This window comes from Labeo rohita, chromosome 13, assembly GCF_022985175.1.
Source record: "Labeo rohita strain BAU-BD-2019 chromosome 13, IGBB_LRoh.1.0, whole genome shotgun sequence".
NCBI lineage: Eukaryota > Metazoa > Chordata > Actinopteri > Cypriniformes > Cyprinidae > Labeo > Labeo rohita.
Window position 1 is genome coordinate 7,184,550 of NC_066881.1, and position 21,690 is coordinate 7,206,239.

General features: G+C 34.8%; 1 protein-coding gene across 5 annotated transcripts in view; it reads left to right on the plus strand.

The window, feature by feature from the left end:
* The window catches only part of LOC127174889 (echinoderm microtubule-associated protein-like 4), a 121,058-nt gene that overhangs the window by 89,497 nt on the left and 9,871 nt on the right, over positions 1–21,690 (plus strand). For all 5 annotated transcript variants that reach the window (XM_051125530.1, XM_051125527.1, XM_051125529.1 and 2 more), the window contains 13 exons: positions 1,266–1,389; positions 1,767–1,916; positions 2,466–2,535; positions 3,316–3,426; positions 4,163–4,258; positions 4,596–4,730; positions 6,505–6,640; positions 9,733–9,884; positions 12,642–12,767; positions 12,935–13,066; positions 15,661–15,728; positions 15,847–15,935; positions 16,028–16,125. In XM_051125530.1, coding sequence (XP_050981487.1) covers positions 1,266–1,389; positions 1,767–1,916; positions 2,466–2,535; positions 3,316–3,426; positions 4,163–4,258; positions 4,596–4,730; positions 6,505–6,640; positions 9,733–9,884; positions 12,642–12,767; positions 12,935–13,066; positions 15,661–15,728; positions 15,847–15,935; positions 16,028–16,125 — 1,487 coding nt within the window. The remainder of the gene's footprint in view (positions 1–1,265; positions 1,390–1,766; positions 1,917–2,465; positions 2,536–3,315; positions 3,427–4,162; positions 4,259–4,595; positions 4,731–6,504; positions 6,641–9,732; positions 9,885–12,641; positions 12,768–12,934; positions 13,067–15,660; positions 15,729–15,846; positions 15,936–16,027; positions 16,126–21,690) is intronic.

Below are 21,690 nucleotides of genomic sequence, written 5' to 3' on the forward strand. Positions count from 1 at the left end.
GTGATGATGTTTATCAGAGGATTTATTTTACAAATTTTAAGACCTGCCAAGGATCAGATAATTTTTTTATGTCCTGATACAGAAAACCATGAAATTCAATAGGTTGTCCTAACTTTTTCACATGACTGTATATTGCAAAATGAAAGTATTTTTACACTGATTTATTTTAAAAATGCACTTAATTTTCACTGAAATAATGACAAACTGCAAAAACAATATATGTAATATATTATAATATATATAATATTATAATATATAATATTTATTATTTATAAAATTGTATTATGTGTATATATGTATATGTGTGTGTGTGTGTGTGTGTGTGTGTGTATATATATATATATATATATATATAATATTCTTATTTTGGTCTTTGATTTTGGAGTGGTATGTAGCCTAAATATGTTTCCGTCAAATAGGAGATAGAATTGGGACAGTTCACCCAAAAATAAAAATTTTGGTCATCATTTACTCACCCTGATGTTTTGTTGTGTTCCACAGAAAATGAAAATGCAAAAGTCATATAGGTTTGGAACAATATGAACATGAGTAAATGATGACGGAATTTTCATTCTTGGCTGAACAATCACTTTAAATATATTAATGTCAGCTAGGAATGTGTTGGTGATTCTCAGCCAACTAAACTGTTTTTTTAGGTTATCTGTGGTCAAATGTCTTGTTCTGTGTTAAAAACTTTATGCAATGCTATTATAATTTGTGCTACTGGATTCTGGAGACCAGAGAAAATACTATATTTTTTCTGCCTCGCTCTGTCTCTGTCCATTTTTTCACCACCTTGATGCTGCTTTACACCTTCTTTTTATTAAATCACAGTTAAATTTGGGCATTGCCATTGCTCTTGCCCTTCTGCACGCCGCTCAAAGCTTCACTTTTGATTTGCTTGGGTTTATGAATGAGTTCAAAGCATGAGCTTTACTAACTTCATCAAAGAGTTTCAATTAGAGACGTTTTAGACTTTTTAAGTAAGAAGGTAAAATACTGTATATGCTATGTGTATGTTATATTAAAAGTTGCTCAAATGAACAAACTCTCACAATCTGTTCTGAAAGACCATGTTCACTACCAAATTTCAGATAACTTGCTGTTTAAATTCAAGATATTCTTCACACAAACAAACATGGGTTTTGTTTGAGATATACCTTTCATTTGCAGTAGTTACTAATTGCTTTTAATTACTGATTCTAAATAATTTGTTTTATGCTAGTATTTTCTTAAAAAATATTTTTCATCGAATCTCTCCACAGAGGGAGAATATGTTAAAGTGTTCATGCGCGGACGACCCATCACGATGTTCATCCCATCGGACGTGGAGAATTACGAAGATATCCGCACCGAACTTCCCCCAGAGAGACTCAAACTGGAGTGGGTGTATCCTTTCTAGCATGCTTGGCACGTATTGTGTTTTAAAATGGTGATTGAAAATGCTTTACATAGGCAAAGTAAAGACATAAATGTCAAATTTAAAATCAGAGCACGACATTACATAAAAATGTATTAAAAAATAATGTGTAAATTTAATTTTAAAATGGATTAAAACCGTTATGGCAAGAAAATAAGAATTTAATTTAATTTAAAATGTAATTTAATTTTTAATTTAATTTAATTTAATTTAAATATGAGAAAATCCCTCATTCTGTGAATTAAATTACACCATTGTGATTTACATGTAAAACACTGAATAGATATCAATTCTTGTGTTTTTGGTATATTGTTGTATTCTCTTTGTCCTTGACTTGAATGGATAGATACGGATACAGGGGACGTGATTGCCGTGCAAATGTGTACTTGCTGCCTACTGGGGAGATTGTATATTTCATCGCCTCGGTGGTTGTGCTCTTCAACTATGAGGAAAGGACACAGCGGCACTATTTAGGACACACTGACTGTGTTAAATGGTGAGACTGATGAAAACACATATTGTTTTATTGGGGGCATGCAGTTATCTGTTAGTTTCATTAATTATCTTACGGGACATTGGCACTGACAGTGATTAAATCGTCAACTGACACTGGAAATTTCATTGAAAGATGTTGTAGTTTTCTGTGTGAATGGCTGTCATTGTTTAGTTTTGCCTTCCTGAGGCTGTGTAATCACAGGATGGAAATGACATGAAAATGTCTTCTGTGGGCCCTGAATTAAACAAATGAGCTGATGTGATTTTTTTTTTTTTTTTTTTTTTTTTAAATAAGATAAAAAAAAACTGTGAGCATTGTTCAAATATTGTGTGAAATATGTTTATAATGGAATTCATACTGGTCTCTAGATATCAGTATATGGACAGACAGGCCAGTGGAAATCTTTTTTAGCTGATCTCTAAACAAGAGTTAGGCAGAGCATGTATCTTTACTTGATGACAAATGAATGATAACAAACAATAGCTATTTTTACCTTTCAGCAGTGTTGACCAGTGCATGTTCACTTCGCTTTGCCTGTTTCTTTCCTAGTCTTGCTGTTCACCCAGATAAGATCCGTATCGCCACAGGACAGATAGCAGGCGTGGATAAGGATGGCAGGGTGAGTTTTAATTGTAAATCAATTTGGGATTGTTTTTTTTTTAAGAAAATTAATAATTTTTCTTAACATGGATGCATTTAATTGAGCAAAGATGACAGGAAAGACTTTTATATTGTTACAAAATGTTTATATTTCAAATAAATAAATCATACGGACCCCCAATTGTTGAACAATAGTGTAATTGTGTCTCTCTGAGTATGTAAGCATTCAGTCTTTTTTATATTCACCTTCGAACAATGGCAAACAATTTATAAAACTGTTCTGTATCTGTTTTCTTAATCTTATAACTGCAGTGAATTAAAGTATGATACTAGTGCCTCATTCTTCCACAACAGTTATTTCTCTCAGTTTGTCTTGTCCCGTCAGTATAACTTGATTTTGTCATAGCATTTGCTCTTTGCTCATTACATGGCAATCTTTTACCTGTTAAGTACCTGTTAAACTACCGTACTTCATTCTCAGATATAGTGCTTCATCTTTTCGCTTTAGTTATGCAAAATAGGAGAACAGGTCTAGAATAACTTGCTAGTTCAAACAAACTTTCAAGACAAACAGTATGTGTTGAAAGTGCAAAAAACAAACACATCTAGCTGCGTGTATTCAGAGGATCCCTAAAGAACTTAAACCATTAAACACTGTAAAAACACTTTCTTCTTCTTCCCCCGTGTTACTATATATATCTAAGTTGTTGCTTGTTTATGAGTATAAGCCCTTTGAACTCATGAAGCCCTGCTGTGATATTTGACATCTGTGTATTGTGATTCATGTTTGATCCTGTAGCCGCTTCAGCCTCACGTGAGAGTTTGGGACTCTGTCAGTCTGTCCACGCTGCAGATCATCGGCCTTGGCACCTTTGAGAGAGGAGTTGGATCCCTTGCTTTCTCTAAAGCCGTGAGTATAACATCAACCATCTCATTTGATTTCACTTCATTATGTGTTTAATTAGCATTGCCTACAACTATTTTGATAATTCTTAAACCTAGTGTTGTTGGTTTTTCCAATTTAGCGAATATTTTTCACAGTTTTGGACTGTGCTCTTCCTGGATCTGGGTCATATTTGCATTTTCCTTTGTAACTGACAATAATTCTAACCTTGAAATCAGGATTAGCCATGTCATATTTGTGAAAATCAACTGAGAACTGAACAATATATTTGTAACTTGGCTCAGAAGATGAACTTTGATGCCGTTGTGACAGTTTTTCTGGTGATCAATGGATAATACAAGATTTCTTTACCTTAGAAATGGTAGACGTTTTTATGAACTTTTCAACATCAGTCATTGAACTTTTTGGTCATTTTGGTCATTGGCAGATTATTTTGCCTATTTCAAGCAAAATCTCACTTAATTTTGACTTGTTTTTTTCTGAAAACAAGACAATAATTTTTGCTTGTCTAGAAAATCCTTCTTGATTTTAGAATTTTTAGACATTTTGGCTGGAAACAAGTAAGAAAAGCATTTTTTGCAGTGATGACTATTTGAATAAAGTGCTAATATATCAACAGCTCTTTTCAGGGGCGACTCAAAGAAACTGGAAGTGTTGTATTTAGTGTTTGTTAATCTAAAATGTTACAGTATGGAATTGTGATGCTCAGTCTGTATTTGTGTGTGTGTGTGTGTGTGTGTAGGACTCAGGCATTCATCTCAGTGTGATTGATGACTCTAATGAGCACATGCTCACTGTGTGGGACTGGCAGAAGAAATCAAAAATCGCAGAGATTAAGGTAAGTGGATACACTTCTTTTATTCATTTGGTTCTCTGGTCTCACATATCACCACTCCCTTCCTCTTTTACCATCTCCCTCCCTTTGTTCCTTTCTTTTAGAGTATCTTAGCCCTTATCTTATTTCCTTATTTCCTTCTTCTCCTTTCTTCTCAGTCCTTTTCATCTTGTTTCAGATGCCTTCCTTCTCGTCCTTTTATGTTTTGCCATGTCTGTTCCATTTGTACCTGTTTGCCCTTTTTAATTGCACATTCCTTGTTTGCTTTCTCTCATCTCTTTGTTCTTCAAGTAATGATTTTGGCAATGTGCTGTTTTTTTTTTTGTTTTTTGTTTTTTAGACAACCAATGAAGTGGTCTTAGCAGTGGAGTTTCACCCGACTGACGCCAACACCATTGTCACGTGTGGGAAATCGCATATTTTCTTCTGGACCTGGAGCGGATCCTCACTCGCTCGCAAACAAGGCATCTTCGGCGTAAGAACACACTTTATATTTCTCATGGGGATTTTAAAGAAATAGTTCAAAAATAAAAGTTTGCTAAAAATGTACTCACCCTAAGGCCATCCAAGATATACATTACCAGTCAAAAGTTTTTGAACAGTAACATTTAAGTTTTTTTAAAAAGTCTCTTCTGCTCACCAAGCCTGCATTTATTTGATCCAAAATACAGCAAAAGCAGTAACACTGTGAAATATTTTTACTATTTAAAATTACTGCCTTCTATTTGAATATATTTAAAATGTAAAATATTCCTGTGATCAAAGCAAAATTTTAAGCAGTCATTTACTCCAGTCTTTAGTGTCACATGATCCTTCAGAAATTATTCTAGTATGCTGATTTGCTCTTCAAGAAACAATTTTTATTATTATTCTTATCAATTTTGTTATCATTTGAGTTGAGTAAAATGTTTTCAGGGTTCTTTGATAAATAGAAAGATCCAAAGATCAGCATTTATCTGAAATAAAAAGCTTTTGTAACATTATAGAAATTATAGAAATTAATAATTTTAATTATCAAGGATGCTTTAAATTGATTAAAAGTGATGATAAAGATATTACAAAAGATTCCTTTTTAAGATATATGTTGTTCTTCTTCTATTCATCAAAGAAACCTGCAAAAATTCTACTCAGTTGTTTTCAACATAATAATAATAATAATAATAATGTTTAAAAATGTTTTTTTGAGCAGCAAATCAGAATATTAGAATGATTTCTGAAGGATCATGTGACTGGAGTAATGATGCTAAAAATTCAGCTTTGAAATCACAGGAATAAATTATTTTTAAAATATATTTAAAAAAAAAAAAAGTTATTTTAAATAGTAAAAATATTTCAAAATTGTACAATTTTTGCTGTACTTTGGATCAAATAAATGCAGACTTGGTTAGCAAAAGAGAATTCTTTAAAAACGTTTACAATTGGTAGTATAGATGAGTTTGTTATCAAAATTTGGAAGAAATTCAATATCACTTGCTCACCAATGGAGTGAATGGGTGCCGTCAGAATGAGCGTTTAAACAGCTGATAAAAGCATCACAATAATGCACAAATAATAAGACTCTGGTCCATCAATTAACAGCTCTTAAAAAACTGTGTTTTTCAGAAACAAACCCATCATTAAGGCTTTTTATTTTTAAACTCTCAATTCTGGCCAAAAATATGAATCCATCATCTATAATATTGCTTCCTTCAGTGAAAAAGTCCATCTCTTGTTGTCCTCTCACATCACAGCGTTTTCACTGGAGAAAGCAATATTATAAATAGAAGACTTGTATTTTAGAGAGAAGCAAAAGATGAGTTTATAATGTATTATTGTGATTTTCATTAGTTTCATGATACCTCTTTGTCTTATTGAAATGTTTTAGTAAAAATAGATGTACTATAGGTAACTATTGTTGTTTTTTACAATGTTCTTTAAATATATTTGTGCTCATTTGGTAAATAACAATGTAAAAAACATACCTTGATTATAACAACTGGATTTTTACTGATTGGAAAAATAAAAATCACTATTTAGACCATTTCAAAGAAAATACAGTAGATATGGAGTTGTGTATGAAATGGAGTAAAAAAAAATACATCTGTAAAATATCAAGATAAATTACTTCAGCAACCTTTTCCAGTCCAAGAAACATTTATTGACTAATGCTGCAGTCTGCTTGATATACAAAGCACAGACTAGTAAAGAGTATGCAGAGTTTATAAAACCTGACTTTACATTTATAACTTCTCTTTGTGTGTTTATGACAGAAATACGAGAAGCCCAAATTTGTGCAGTGTTTGGCCTTCCTCAATAATGGAGACATCCTGACTGGAGACTCAGGAGGAATCATGCTGATATGGACCCGCAGCACCGCTGAACCAGCACCAGGGAAAGGGCCGAAAGGTAGACGCTCGTTTCACACACACAGCCAGCATACTAACACACTTACCTTGACATTAACATTGTCCTCATTTTTTCCATCATCACCTGCATTTCCTTCCAAAAAAAACATTGGTGGCAAGTGATGGTATCCTTCTCCAAATGCAGTCTCGTCCTCTGATCTGCTGCACGCTCTGAAAGCACACAGACAAGAGAAGTTCCCACTCCGCATAAATAAAAATAAAGGAGGGAGAATGAGGCCAGATGCATGTAGGGTCAATGCATAACCACATTCTGTTCTACCAAAAATCATGCCATATTAAGGATTAAGACACACTACTATAGAAAATTGTAGTTTATTTCTCATGACATGACTGTGAAAATTACATGAAAAGAACCGTTTATGAATGCCATTCCATAGTTTTTCACTTCAGTAGTAAAATACACTCAGTTAAAAAGAGGAATTTGTTACATTATGGTAAATGCTACTAATAATAATTCCTTGCTGACCTTCACATTTGACCATGTGTGTTCATCTGGCAGTTCATCTGCCAGCATTTCTTTGCAATAAGTCTCTTATGCACACAAAGGCTGCATTTTTTTGATCAGAAGTACAGTAAAAACAGTAATATTGTGAAATAGTATTAGCTAAAGGAGAAGTTCACTTCCAGAACAAAAATTAACAGAAAATTTACTCGCCCCCTTGTCATCCAAGATGTTCATGTCTTTCTTCAGTCAGTAAGAAATTATGTTTCATAAGGAAATCATTTCAGGAATTATCTCCATATAATGGACTTCAGTGGTGCCCCCAAGTTTGAACTTCAGAAATGCAGTTTCAGTGCAGCTTCAAATGGCTCTAAATGATCCCAGCCAAGGAAGAAGGGTCTTATCTTGCAAAACGATCTGTCATTTTCGAAACAAATTGACAGATTATATACTTTTTAACCTCAAACGCCCATCTTGTTCATCCGGTTCAATACGATCAATAAAGTTAGGGTATGTCGAAAAACTCCCTACTTGTTTACAAAGTGAACATGAAAAGAAGATCAAACGCCCTTTACAAAAAAAGGTTAAAACAGCGATGTAGGACTATTTTGATATTGAAGAAGAAAACGAGACGGGATTTTTATGACATACCCTAACTGTATGGATCCGTATTACACAGACTACGCATGTGGATCGCAGAGACAAGATGAGCATTTGAGGTTAAAAAGTATACAAATTGTCAATTTGTTTTGAAAATTACTGTCAGTTACACTAGATAAGACTCTTCTTCCTCGGCCGGGATCGTTTAGAGCCATTTGAAGCTGCATTTAAACTACATTTTGGAAGTTCAAACCATTAAAGTCCACTATACAGAGAAAAATTCTGGAATGTTTTCCTCAAGAAACATAATTTCTTATTGACTGAAAAAAGAAAGACATGAACATCTTGGATAACAAGGGGGTGAGTAAATTATCTGTAATTTTTGTTCTGGAAATGAGCTTCTCCTTTAACTGTTCTGTTTGAATGTATTTTAAGACGTAATTTATTCCTGTGATCAAAGCTGAATTTTTAGCATCATTACTCCAGCATTCAAGGTCACATGATTTTACAGAAATCATTCTATTATGCTGCTTTGCTGCTCATAAATGTTTATTATTATTGTCAGTGTTGAAAACAGTTTGTGGTACCTTAATGTCTGCCAGTTTAGAGTTATGTTAATGAGACCAGCAGTCATTTCAAGGAGACAGAAAGAGAAACTTCTAGAAACCTGTGGCGGAGTAGCTTTCAAGAAGACTTTCTGTGGAAATCCACCGCTTGTGATATGTGACTGAAACTGTGTTTGCATGCACGCATGCTAGTGTCTTTGTGCACAAGTTGACAGATTGTTTTCTCTGTGTTGATCCTGGAGTTGTAATGGTTTTCACTGGCATGCTGTGGAACTGGATTGGCTGCGCCAAAGGCTGAAACACTGCCAGCTCCTGCTCATTTATCACTCCTTTATTTACCTCCTCAATTTGTACTTTACACTCCTGTGACACAGCGCCCCCTAAAGGACAGAAACTCCTACTGCTCCCAATCATAGAGCTCAGCAAAGCACTTTAAAGAAAGTATCAGTTTTCACAAAAAGAATCAGCACAACAGTTTTCAACATCGATGATAATAAGTAATGTTTCTTGCACAGCATATAAGAATGATTTCTGAAGGGTCATGTGACAGTGAAGACTGGAGTAATGATGCTAAAAATGCAGCTTTGCGTCACAGGAATAAATCACATTTTAAATTAATATTCAAATAGAAAACAGGTATTTAAAACTGTAATATTTCACAATATTATTATTTTTACTTTATTTTTTTTAGATCAAATAAGTCAAAAAAAAGTCCCGATCCCAGTTTTTGTCAAACTACTTTACCTAACTCTCGTCCAATTGTTGCTCCGCCACAGTCTGAAAGAAAACAACTTGCTGTGTTATCAATTACATTATGACTTGTTCCAGAAAGCAATGACATTTAAAATCAAACTTGCATAGCTGCGTAACATCCCGCTTTTATGAAGGCTTGCATGTGCTGCGGCGGCTGCTGAAATTCATTTTTTCTTTTCCTCTTAAGTCATTTGGCATATGTCATGTCCTGAACTGGCCTCGTCTAGCTGACTTCCTGTCTCTACGTCTGCGTGCTTGCAGATACCCTGTAACTGTAGAAGTGCGATAGTGCAGGTGTGTTACGGTGTGTAATGTCAGTCTGTTGAGAAACACAGATCTGCGAGCGTGTGTGTGGAGTAATGTGTGTATTGCCAGGTCTGGTTCAGCACTCCAGGGGTCTATATTTCCCTTGGTTTGGCTCTTTGCGCAGACAGCCGAGCCATCGGTATTATTACAGGGAGAAGTGATAATCTACTGGAATTCCCAGAATGCAACATCATCACACACACACACGCACCCCTGGCCTCACTGGCAAACATATCTATGAGCTTCTCTTTCACTGGCTTTTCTAAAAGCCCTATCACATCCCCAATGGCAAAACAGTCTGCCACTTAAACCACATTAGCCAGGAGAGATATTTGCGGCGTTCTGTTCCCAGAAATTGCGCGAGTTGGTCTCCGTCTGTTTTACTAACCCATCCCGTTCCCACAGGAGCGTTTCAGATCGCGCGTCAGATCAAGGCTCACGACGGCAGCGTCTTCACTCTGTGTCAGATGAGGAACGGCACTCTGCTCACAGGGGGCGGCAAAGACCACAAGATCATTCTGTGGGACCACGACCTGAATCCAGAGAGAGACATTGAGGTGAGAGACTAACACACTGCAAAAAATGCTTTTCTTACTTCAGATTTTTTGTTCTTGTTTCCAGCCACAATATCTAAAAATTCTTAAATCAAGAAGGATTTTCTAGACGAGCATTGCTTTCAGAAAAAAGAAGTCAAAATTAAGTGAATTTTTGCTTGAAACAAGCAAAATAATCTGCCAGTGGGGTAAGCAAAATAATCTAGTTTTCAGTTTCAAATAAGATTATTTTGCTTACCCCACTGGGAGATTATTTTGCTTGTTCTGAGCAAAAACTGACTGAATTTTGACTTCTTTTTTCTGAAAACAAAAAGTAGATAGATATATCTATATATAAACAATAAATAGATTTTTAACAATAAATAGATAAAATTTTGGTCACACTTTATTTTAAGGTCCAATTCTCGCTATTAACAAACCTTTAACTATGACTTATGCCTCAATAAACTACTAATTTGCTGCTTAGTAGTTAGTAAGGTAGTTGTTAAGTTTTTGTATTGGGGATGTAGAATATGGTCATGTAGAATATGTGCTTTATAAGTACTGATAAATAGCCAATATGTTATGAATAGGCATGCTAATAAGCAACAAGGTTAATAATGAGAATTGTTCCCTATATTAAAGTGTTACCAAAAATTCTTAGTCAACCTAAACTTTTGAATGGTAGTATGATACTGATAAACATTAATTGCATACAAAATCAGTTACGCTTTATTTTCTTTAGACATTGTTACAGTGTAATTGGGTCAGAGACAAAACAGGATTTTCAAGCATCAAAACAATACAAATTTAATACAGCTTTACTTTTAATTTTCCGTACATTAGAATGTGTCCTGTTGATTTTTTTTTTTTTTTTTTTTTTTTTTTTCAGAGCAAAAAATAATGACTATCAAACATTATTTACAGAAAACACCCACTAAAATGTCATTCAGTACAATAGTTCATATACCAAAGAAATGTTGTGAGTCATATTTAGAACAAGAAACATACGTTGAAATTAAAACACTATTTATGGATTACATTGCAGCCTTCAAAAACAAATTTACTGTCATTTTAGAACTGTCCTTTAAACCACTACTTTTTACCCATGTTTTAGCAAGGAGTTTTAAATCATCAATAAAATAAAATATAATGAAATGAAATATATGTATGAAATATAAATAAATGAAATGTAGTATACTCATTTTTCTTTTATGTATTTTAAAGGGAGCCCTGGGTTTTAAGACTTAAAACATAAAAGACTTACATAAAACATAAAAACATAAATTATGTATTTTACCTAAATATATAGTAGAAAACCCATGAATGGTTTAATTAATTTGAAAAATCCACATCTTTTTATACATATTTGGGACTATGGGGAGAGCGCCATTATTTTGGTAACACTTGACAAACACGGAACACATGAGTTCAGATGCAAAAGTATCTAAATCGATCTGACGTATTTCTTTAAAATTAGCATTTTTTTCTGGCTACTTTGTATAGGTTTCTATGTAAGTACCAGTACTTCTGATTGGGTTGAGGCTGGAATTTAGCGAGTTTGAAGTAAAAGTATTTGATGGATGTATATTATGTGTCAGGAGTATCCACTCATTACCATTATCTCATTTTTAACCGAGATTGCTATTAGCTGGATTTGCATCTGAACTCTTCACATATTCACTATTAACTAAGACTTTTCCCCTAAATAACCTCTTAATTTGCTGCTCATTAATAGTTAGTATGGTAGTTGTTAAGTTTAGGTATGGGGTGGATTAGGGGATCTAAAATATGGTCATGCAGAATAAGGCATTAATGTGTGGTTTATAATCACTAATAAACAGACAGTTTACTAGTAATATGCATGCTAATAGGCAACTAGTTAATAGTGAGAATTGGACCTTAAAATAAAGTGTTACTGTTATGTCAATTATGTCAAATGGTTGCACGCAGTGAGCTGCAGTGAGTGTGGGCTTAAACCAAATGCCGTACCATTGATTTTTTTTTTTTTTCCCCTGCAATAAGTCTTAAAACCCCTGGATATAGAGTAAAATCCAGACTGAGAAACTCCTTCAGTGGCTGCAGCATCATGACAAGCATCACATGTTTACATCCTGCCAGGATGGCATCTAGCATTTCTTGTTTCTGTCATTTGTAAGCTCTTTCAGTAGCTGTGCTCTACTAAAAGCCTCAAAGGCATCAGGGCTAAAGCAGAAAGAACAAAGACATGGGTCTTTAGGAAGGTTTTTTTCGTCCACAGGCATCTTCCTATTCTTTTCTCCTCTTCTTATCGCTAGGAAAGCAGAGAAGACTTGCATCGCTCCTCTTGTTGCCCTTCGACTGAAAATTACAAACAAAAGCCACACAATGTGGCATTGTATTAGTGTTTTATTTTCTAAATTGTGTTGCGAAAAAAATAGCAACAGCTAGCGCCAGTAGCTCACAGAGTACAACCATTTAACATAACTGAAATAATGATCCCCCCCATAGTCCGAAATATGTATAAAAAGATGTGAATTTTTATATAACGTAAATCTTTCATGGGTTTTCTACTATATATTTCAGTAAGAGACATCATTTATGTTATATTAAGTCTTTAATTGATACAGACGCCAAAATGTACTGTCTTGTCTTTGACCCAATTTCACAAACGTGTATCTTAAAATACCTTAAAATAAAGTGTTACCAGTAAATTGAAGCATATAACATGAGAAACATCACAAGCTTCTATAACAACATAAGAAAATAAGATATCTATAATGCCTGATTGCTTTTCTTCAGGTCCCAGATCAGTATGGCACTATTCGCGCAGTAGCCGAGGGCAAGGGGGAGCAGTTTCTGGTGGGCACATCACGCAACTTCATTCTGAGAGGCACCTTCAATGATGGATTCCAGGTGGAAGTGCAGGTAAACCAGATCTTTAAGTCACACACTGTGTGTAAAGCAAAAGACGATAATCTTAATCACTCAAATACATACAAATATACACAAAAACTGAGCCGATAGTTATCAAACTTGTTAGTACCTGTGGTGACAGTTGTGGAGTTAGTTTTATGGGAGTCTATTTTTTTCAGGGACACACGGATGAGCTGTGGGGTCTGGCCACCCACCCATTCAAGGACCTGTTCCTCACCTGTGCTCAGGACAGACAGGTGTGTCTGTGGAGCTCAGTGGACCACACGCTGGAATGGACCAGACTGCTGGACGTAAGACACTCCCACAAACACACTTCTGCATACATGCTCTGACTATCAGTGGCCTTCTAAATATTACATATGTTAATAATTATAATAAACACAATACATTACCCTTTCACCAGGTAATGTAGTTCATTAGCCTCAAGGGCTATATTAGAAGTGGCCTTTAAGGAGTAGTTCACTTCCAGAATGAAAACCTTAATGACTTTCTTTCTTCAGTCACAAAGAAATTAAGGGTTTTTTTTTTTGTTTTTTTTTGTTTTTTTCCTCCATATAGTGGACTTCAGTAGTCCCCAATGGGTTGAAAGTTCAAATTGCAGTTTCAATGCAGCTTCAAATCCCAGCTGAAGAAAAAGGGTCTTATCTACTGAAACAATCAGTCATTTTCTAAAAAATGGGTTGAAGGTCCAAATAGTTTTTAAAAAATGCTTGTCTTGCCTAGCTCTGGGATTTGCATCGTCACACATTGCGTAATCACATGGGAAATGTCATGCATGGTTAGTTCTTCGTCTGTGTGCTTTGGTTAAACAAGTTCAAAATCATACAAGATTTTTGTTTTACCTTTTTTATAAAGGACGCTTCACTGTTTTTGCATGTTGCTTTCTAAACACTGGGTAGGTACTTCCGCCTGCAGTACGTCACACGTGAGTGATTACGTAAGTCGAGCTAGTGCAAGACGAGCATTTGTGGTTAAAAAGTATTTGGACTTTCAACCCATTGATCCCCAATGAAGTCCACTATATGAAGAAAAATGCTGGAATGTTTTCCTCAAAACCTTTGACTAAATAAAGAAAGACAAACATCTTGAATGACTTGGGGGTGAGTAAATTATCAGGAATTTTAATTTTGGAAGTGATATTCTCTTTTAAAAGGCATAACCGCAATTTTTTTGTAACTATCAAAACCATCCAGGGCTACAGTTATATTCTAGAATTTAGACTTAATTCCACTGGTTGCTGGCATAAATTATGCAATACCAAAGAAATTAAACTCATTTGTTGACTTTGTGGAAACTTTCTCTTTGTCCAGATGTGATGCATACTGAATAATAATCCAGAGGCATCCCAGAAAATAAAGCGGAATAAACAGATGTGCTTGAGCAATTTGTCGACAAACTTTATGACACATGCCATGACATTAGTGGTTCTTGCTAAACCGTTTTATTAAGACATCAGTTAGAAGGTCATCTTGCGCAGTTTGGCAAATACTGATTTTTTTTTTTTAACAGAAGCACTTATTTTAACAGCGATTTTTGGACAGCGTGTCTCTGAGCTGAGACTATGGTTAGTAGGACCTTGAAAGATTGAAAGATACTCAAAATAACCACTAAATACCCCTTGTCATTTTAATTGTAGGCTGTTTACATTACATATGCAAGTATTTAGTTGATGTATATAAGGTTTTTTTTTTTTTTGTGACCTCATCCATGCATTTAAAGCAGTGCACCTCAACCAGGGGGCTGCCCCAGCACACTTCCAAGAGGGCCATAAAATGGCTTTAAAAAAATTTAAATAAGTCTTTTTTTTTTTCCTCATTCTTGTTTTTTTTTTTTTTTTTTTTCTCTATAAACAACTGAATTCAAGAACTGCTGTTACCACAGTCTTGGAAAACCTGAAAAGTCATGAAAATTGTCTGTAATATTAATTTTTGTAGTTCAAATACTAAAATATTTATCAGGTAGAAATGAAAAAAAAAAAATTGTCATCTCGAAAAACATGCAAATGCATTGGTCATAATAAGTGTAAATTTTAAATGCATTCAATTCTTGAAACACTTCAAATTATACTTCACTTCTAGTGTCCATAAAAGTTTAAAACAAGCATCTTTAATTTCAGCAGAAATACAGTACAGTTGAGGTCAAAAGTCACACACCTTGCAGAACCTGCAAAATGTTAATTATTTTACCAAAATAAGAGGGATCATAGAAAATGTATGTTATTGTATATACTGATGCTAGGAAGGAAACACAGTGCATTAAGAGCCGGGGAGTGAAAACTTTTTACTCTGATCATTTGAAGATCAGAGTAAGTTTAACTTGTTTTGTCTTCTGGGAAACCTGTAAATATCCTCTGCAGTTTCTGAAGGGCAGTACTAAATGAAACAAAAAAAGATATTTAGGCAAATTTTGAAAAATGTACACAACCTCTTTCTGTTCAAAAGTTTACACTCCTGTCTCTTAATGCATTGTTTTTCCTTCTGGAGCATCAGATTAACTGTTCAGGACAAACAATTGATTCATGAGCAACTATCACTAAAAAAAACAGCTGTGGATCATTCAGGTAAAAACACAGTATTAAGAATCAAGCCTATGTAAACTTTTGAACAGGGTAATTTTTATAAAATCAATTATTAGTTTCTGTACACTATATGTAAACATCTTTTATGTTAAATATCTTATTCAGGTCAGTACTAAATAAAAAACAACATGCATTTTGTATGATCCCTCATATTTTGGTGAAAATAAGGTGTATGTAAACTTTTGACCTCAGCTGTATATTAGAAATATACTAGAACATCTGCATTAGAACCACAACTCTTACTTTTTATAATCGAGTCCCGTACACTTTGGACGTGAAAGTATTGATGTGTTCTTGTGTTTTTAGGAGCACGGGCACTGCGCAGACTTCCATCCTAGCGGTTCGGTTGTTGCCATTGGTACTCACTCAGGGAAGTAAGTGATCTCTATGTCATCTCTATAGCAAGTTTTAATGCAGAACTTTACACACATTTAACTTAAAAATGGTTGTTGGCTGTACAGTAGTTCAGACATTGTTTTGTATGCGTCTCAGGTGGTATGCTCTGGACGCAGAGACGCGAGACCTGGTGGCCATTCACACAGACGGCAATGAGCAGCTGTCAGTAATGCGCTACTCAGTCGGTGAGTAGGAGTGTGGTTTGTTTGCATACTCTGTATATTTCTTGCATTTCTGTGTTGAGCAGACAGCCAAGTGTCTCTCTGTCTCTCCTCAGATGGCACGCTGCTGGCAGTGGGATCACATGATAACTTCATTTACCTCTACACGGTGTCGGATAAGGGACGCAAGTACAGCAGATATGGGAAATGCACTGTGAGTATCTAAAGGTTACGTGAATGTTTGCACTAGTAGTAAAAACGGCTCAAAGGTTCTCCTAAAGCTTTACAACTAGTGCTTGTGTATGAAAAAATAATGAAAAAAAAAAGTAAAACAAAGATTTGAGATTTATTTTACAATTCATATAATTGTTTTATGCCTGTATCATTGTCTATTTTCACTACACCCTTTTTCTGCTGGATGCGATTGGGTCAGAGGAGAGTGGAGGATAAAATTTTACCATGCGTGACTGTTTGCCCACGTCTGACCTGGGTCTCGTTTCGCTCGGCTGTACTCCATCAACACACTCTGAATCACACCACTGTTCTTTTGATTTCAGACGTTTTCTTGCTTTGTTTTAGTATTCTTCTGTGCAGTTTTTCAGCAGTTGACAAGTTTAACGTCGTTAACATCTGTGTTCGATCACAGCAATAATAGAGCCATTCTCTGAAACGGGTGCCGCACAGAGTACATTTTGTAGATTTATCTTCTGTCAGACAAAAAAAAGAGTTCTGTCATGTACTAATATATTTGTGGGCACAAATGAATTATCCAGTTGAATGAATATTATTTTTATGTAAAAAATAATGTGATTGATATATTGCAAATGGGAAAACCAATTATTACTACAATTACAACTATAACTAGCTATACAGACATATGCAAAAAGATTTACACTACCATTCAAACTGTTTGGGGTCAAAAATGTTTAAATGTTTTTAAAAAGAGGTCTCTTATGTTCACTTTTATGTGATCAAAATGCAGTAAATGCATTGATGATGTAAATTTTACAACTTTATTGCAATATTACACATTACAATTTTAAAAATAACTGTTTTCTATTTTACTGGTTTTTATTAAATGTAATTTATTCCTGTGATCAAAGCTGAACTTTCAGCATCATTACTCCAGTTTTCAGTGTCACATGATCCTTCAGAAATCAAATATGCTGATTTGCTGTTGAAATAAAAATATTTTTAAAAGATATTTTTAGTAGCGCTGTCAAACAATTAATCACATCCTAAAATAAAAGTTTGTTTGTTTACATAATGTATGTGTGTGTGCTGTGTATATTTATTATGTATATATATATATACAGACACATACATGTTTTTAAAAATATTTATATGTATTTTTTTAATATTTATGTAAATACAAATATTTTATATATTAATAAAATATTTTTATAATATATACATGCATGTTTCTATTTATATATACATAATAAATATATGAAGTACACACGCATGCATTTTGTTAACACTTTTATTTTTACTTTTTTACTTTTATTCTGGATGCAATTAATTGCAATTAATCGTTTGACAGCACTACTTTGTACAAAAATGTTACATATTTTACAATTTTTTTAATATTTTTTTTTTTTTTTTAAGTACATTGAATATTGAACATTGAATTTTTTAGGATACTTTGGTGAATATATTTTTTTAAAAAACATTAGAAATGTCATTACAGTTTTTTTTTTTTTACTTTTCTTTAAAAAAAAAAAAAAAATCTTACTGACCCTTACTTACTGACCTTACTTTTTTTTTTTTCTTTTTTTTGAACACATTTAAAAATATTTATCTTTAAACACATTTAAAAAAAAAAAAAGATTTCTGTGTTTAGAGTTCTTTATTAAACACAGATGCACAAATGGTTCACCTTTCATAGAACAACCCAATTATGAAATTACTAGCAGAAATGAAATTATTTTCACATAGTCCATTTTTGCCAGTGTCTTTCCTTCGACATGTCATAAAGAGGGTGAAGAAACGCTGGTTTTGAAATGGCTGAAGATGTCAGTGTGATTTTAGCAGACAGAATGAAAGCGTGCCTCTCTTTCAGCACTCTTGACTGCCTGACACGTCTGAGCTTCCAAAGGGAATTCAGACATTGTGGGAACGCTGGCCTGTGGTTTTATTGATGCTGGCAGACGAATCGCTCATGTGTCTGTCAGCGTAGCTGAACCATGTTACTCACAGACAGATGAGAGCAGAAGAACACTTACAGTGGCCTCAAAACGTATTTGGACACGTATGCACAACTTAAAAATATCAAACTGACTGATTCATTGTAAAAACACATTTTCAAGAAAAAGTCATAAAACCTACAAATGACCAAAACACCATCTTATTAAATGCTCCAACAGCATTTGAGTGCAGATGACATGGTTTAATAGTTGATCTATGCAATTCATATGAGATTCATACATTTTAAAATGTGACTTAAAGTGTCCAAATACTGTCGAGGTCAAAAACTTCAACCAATGCACTGTTGAGCTATAAAGCATTTGCATTACAGTGCAGCGTGGGAAAGTTTGACTTTTACTGACCTCTTTTCATAGCCATAGAAAGGAAGTTGAGGATCTAGGATAGTGGAAACATAAATCACGTCAATATGTGTATGAAAACCTGGAAATGAAAAGCCAGGTGATCTTTATAATCTACAGGGGACTCTGATTGTGTGCAGATAGAAAACTTTCGCAAACGCAAGACTCTTTAAAACACGTACACACACTCACACGTGTAAATGTCAGAGCACATGTGGGAGGGAAGCTTGTCAACTCTCGGACAAGTCAGAGCCAAGTCAGACAAACTGAGATTCCCTCCCTGAGCTGTAAGTCAGACGGTATTAGTTTTGTGTCTCTCTCTGCACTGGGTGGAGACCCTCCTGCATTATTTATTGAGACCACTGAGTTCAGTCTTTGAAAAAGCCATTTATTTGTGCCATTCCCTGGCTTTGATTAGTTGTCAGTGTCTGTGAGACGCTCAGGCTCTTGTTGACTTTGTCTCATTTGAAGAGGGTTTATTTGTGCTGTTAGATTAATTGATTTTTGACTAAACTTTTGAACTCTGATCTAGGCTAAAGAGCTAAGGGTATTGCAAAAATTAAATGGTCATTATTTTGCAAGTGCGATCAGCTGTTTTCCATGCAATGAAAATGGATGTTCATTCACTCTGCCAAAGTTCCAAAAAGGACATCAGAGAACCATAAAAGTATCCTGAAAGTAGTTCTAATGACTCACACTTGTCATTTCTAGTATAAGAAAATTATTTAATCGTTTGGGGTGTGGAACAGCTCTCAAATTACCCTTACTTCCATTCAAACATAATGCTTCAGGTTGTGTTGCTCATACTTTAAAAGGTTATACTCAAGTGCAAAGAGAATGTTATGATTTCACACAATTAAATGCATTTTAAGTCTTATTCTTAAATGTACATTAAATGCAATTAGCTGGACTTTAGAGTTCAAGTACATTATTATACGTAATTTCAAATTTATTTGGATTGTCATTGAAATAACAAATGTGCTTTAATTAAAATCTCATGATTTAAACTATAAACAAACTGTTTATTTGACTATCACATCACAAGTTATCACAAGTCCACTTACGTTTAAGACGTTTTTATTTTTTAGGGCTGCGATGATAAATTGTTCGCGATTTTTGGATTGATTCCGAGATTTTCTGAATGCATCTTTATCCTCTCTGGAATAGATTCTGAACTTTATGATGCAAGATTAATGTAAACACAGCCCACTGTGAACACCCTTGTAATTCGCTTCAACCTTTTCGAACCTTATAAATGATTATTTTAGGTTCATATGTGTGTGTAAGGAACAGGAAGCAAGCAGAGTACTGCTGTTTCTAAAACATGCAGTGCCATCTGCTGTTTAGCTTCCCAGGTCAACTTTTATGTCTGATATTATATTAATATTATATTATATCATATTATATTAATTTTATTTTTGACTTTATTTGTTTCATTTTGTGAAACCTTGCTATGTATATGGAATATCCATTTTATAAAAGCAATAAGTCCCGTGAAGACGTGGTTTACAGTGAATTTATAACGCCGCTTTGTGCCGTGCTTAACAACGTCCCTTAGCTGTAATAAATTCACTGTAAACCACAGCTTATTGGGGCTTATTGCCTTATTAGACACTTTTAACATTGAATAAAGCACATAATCAGTACATGAAATTATAATTGCCATAGTTTGTATGTTGTTGCAGCCGCAATGTCGCAGAAATAGAAACCGTTTTTAAAATAGAAATTTTGTGTGTCGCCGTTATGGCTAGTTAGGGGAAAAAACTCAGATTAACATGGAAAATAAAGCAATAAGCCCTAAGATGCCGTGATTTACAGTGAATTTATAACAGGAGCGTTGTTAGGCACAAGTGCTTAAAACCCCCTTAGCTGGGATTATTGCTTTTATAAAATGGTTATTCCATATCCGTAGTAAGGTTTTTCATGGGCCGAGCCTACTCAAATGAGTTACTGTGCACCCCCTTTCAAAACTCTCCTCTTCTTGCTTATCGTGATTGTTTTCGAAGGCGAAAGTGAAACCAAAACAAAAAAACAGCTCGCATAAGAAAGCGATTGACTATCCATTATGACATGTAGACATGTTTACAATAATCTTTTACATCTTTTACATAATCCGTTCATTTTTAATATTTGGCATGTTGTGTGCTGCTGTGCGTCCCTGTGTGTGTCATAAGCAGGGTGTATGTGCATTGTGCACCTGCCTATAGGCGCATATTACTAACCCGCTCTTTAAATAACAAAAAAAAAATATTGCGGCATTGACTTCAGACCAAGTTTCAGTTGGCCTATTTCAGTTGCCTCAAAATAGCTATGTGACTGAACATGCCTCATTTTCAGACCAGCATGCCCATGGGCGCACAAATGGGCGCAAATGCATTTGCTATTTAAACAACATGGCGCAGGACGTGAAAATGATAACAGCAGTACACATTTGCGTCGCACCTGGCGCCGCATTGCACCAGGTGCATGATAGGGCCCTTAGAATGTATAGGTTGAATCATGGACGTCGGAAGCAAAATAAATGTGGGTGGGTCCTCCCCCCCAAAAAATGACTGGAGTATATGCCATTTTCTGTAGGCTGGTGCCTTTTAATTAACGGAATAGGCCACCTTGCTGGTAGGAGTTGTGTATATTACCTCTGCCCACTAACGTCACAACATTACAAAAGACAGCTGTTTCAACACGTTTCCAGTGACGTAAGGGGTAAAGCAAGTAATCAGTGTTTTTTCGTTCAGTGAGTTCGTGTACGCCTAATGCCTAAATCGTTCTTCTGCGTTTTCACATCTCATTTTACATCGGAAAGGCATTTGTTTTCAATAAAAATGAAGGAAAAAATTGAAAAGTTTGAATAAAGTATTGGGTAGGGTTAGGTGTGTCTGAGCAGCAGATACGCTCAGATGCTTTGTTTACTTTGCTGTGTTTTGGGAGTGCAGCGGGCGTGAATAACCAGTGAAAACACAAAATGGAGTTTAATTAACATGCAGTGGTGTAGTGCAGGTTATACCAAAGTATATGGTGTATACCCACTTCTTTATCAGTCGGCTGTGCGTATGTTACCCACTTCTAAATCCTCTCTGGTGCACATTATAGTATCCTGTATTAGCCAAAATCATGACAGTCCACCAGTAGCTAATCAAATCACATTGTGAATAATGCAAGTATTGCCTGAACCCACCCAGTAAAGACAGCAATGCGGGTTAGGACCGTGGAGCTGGCTTCCTTTGAAATACGTT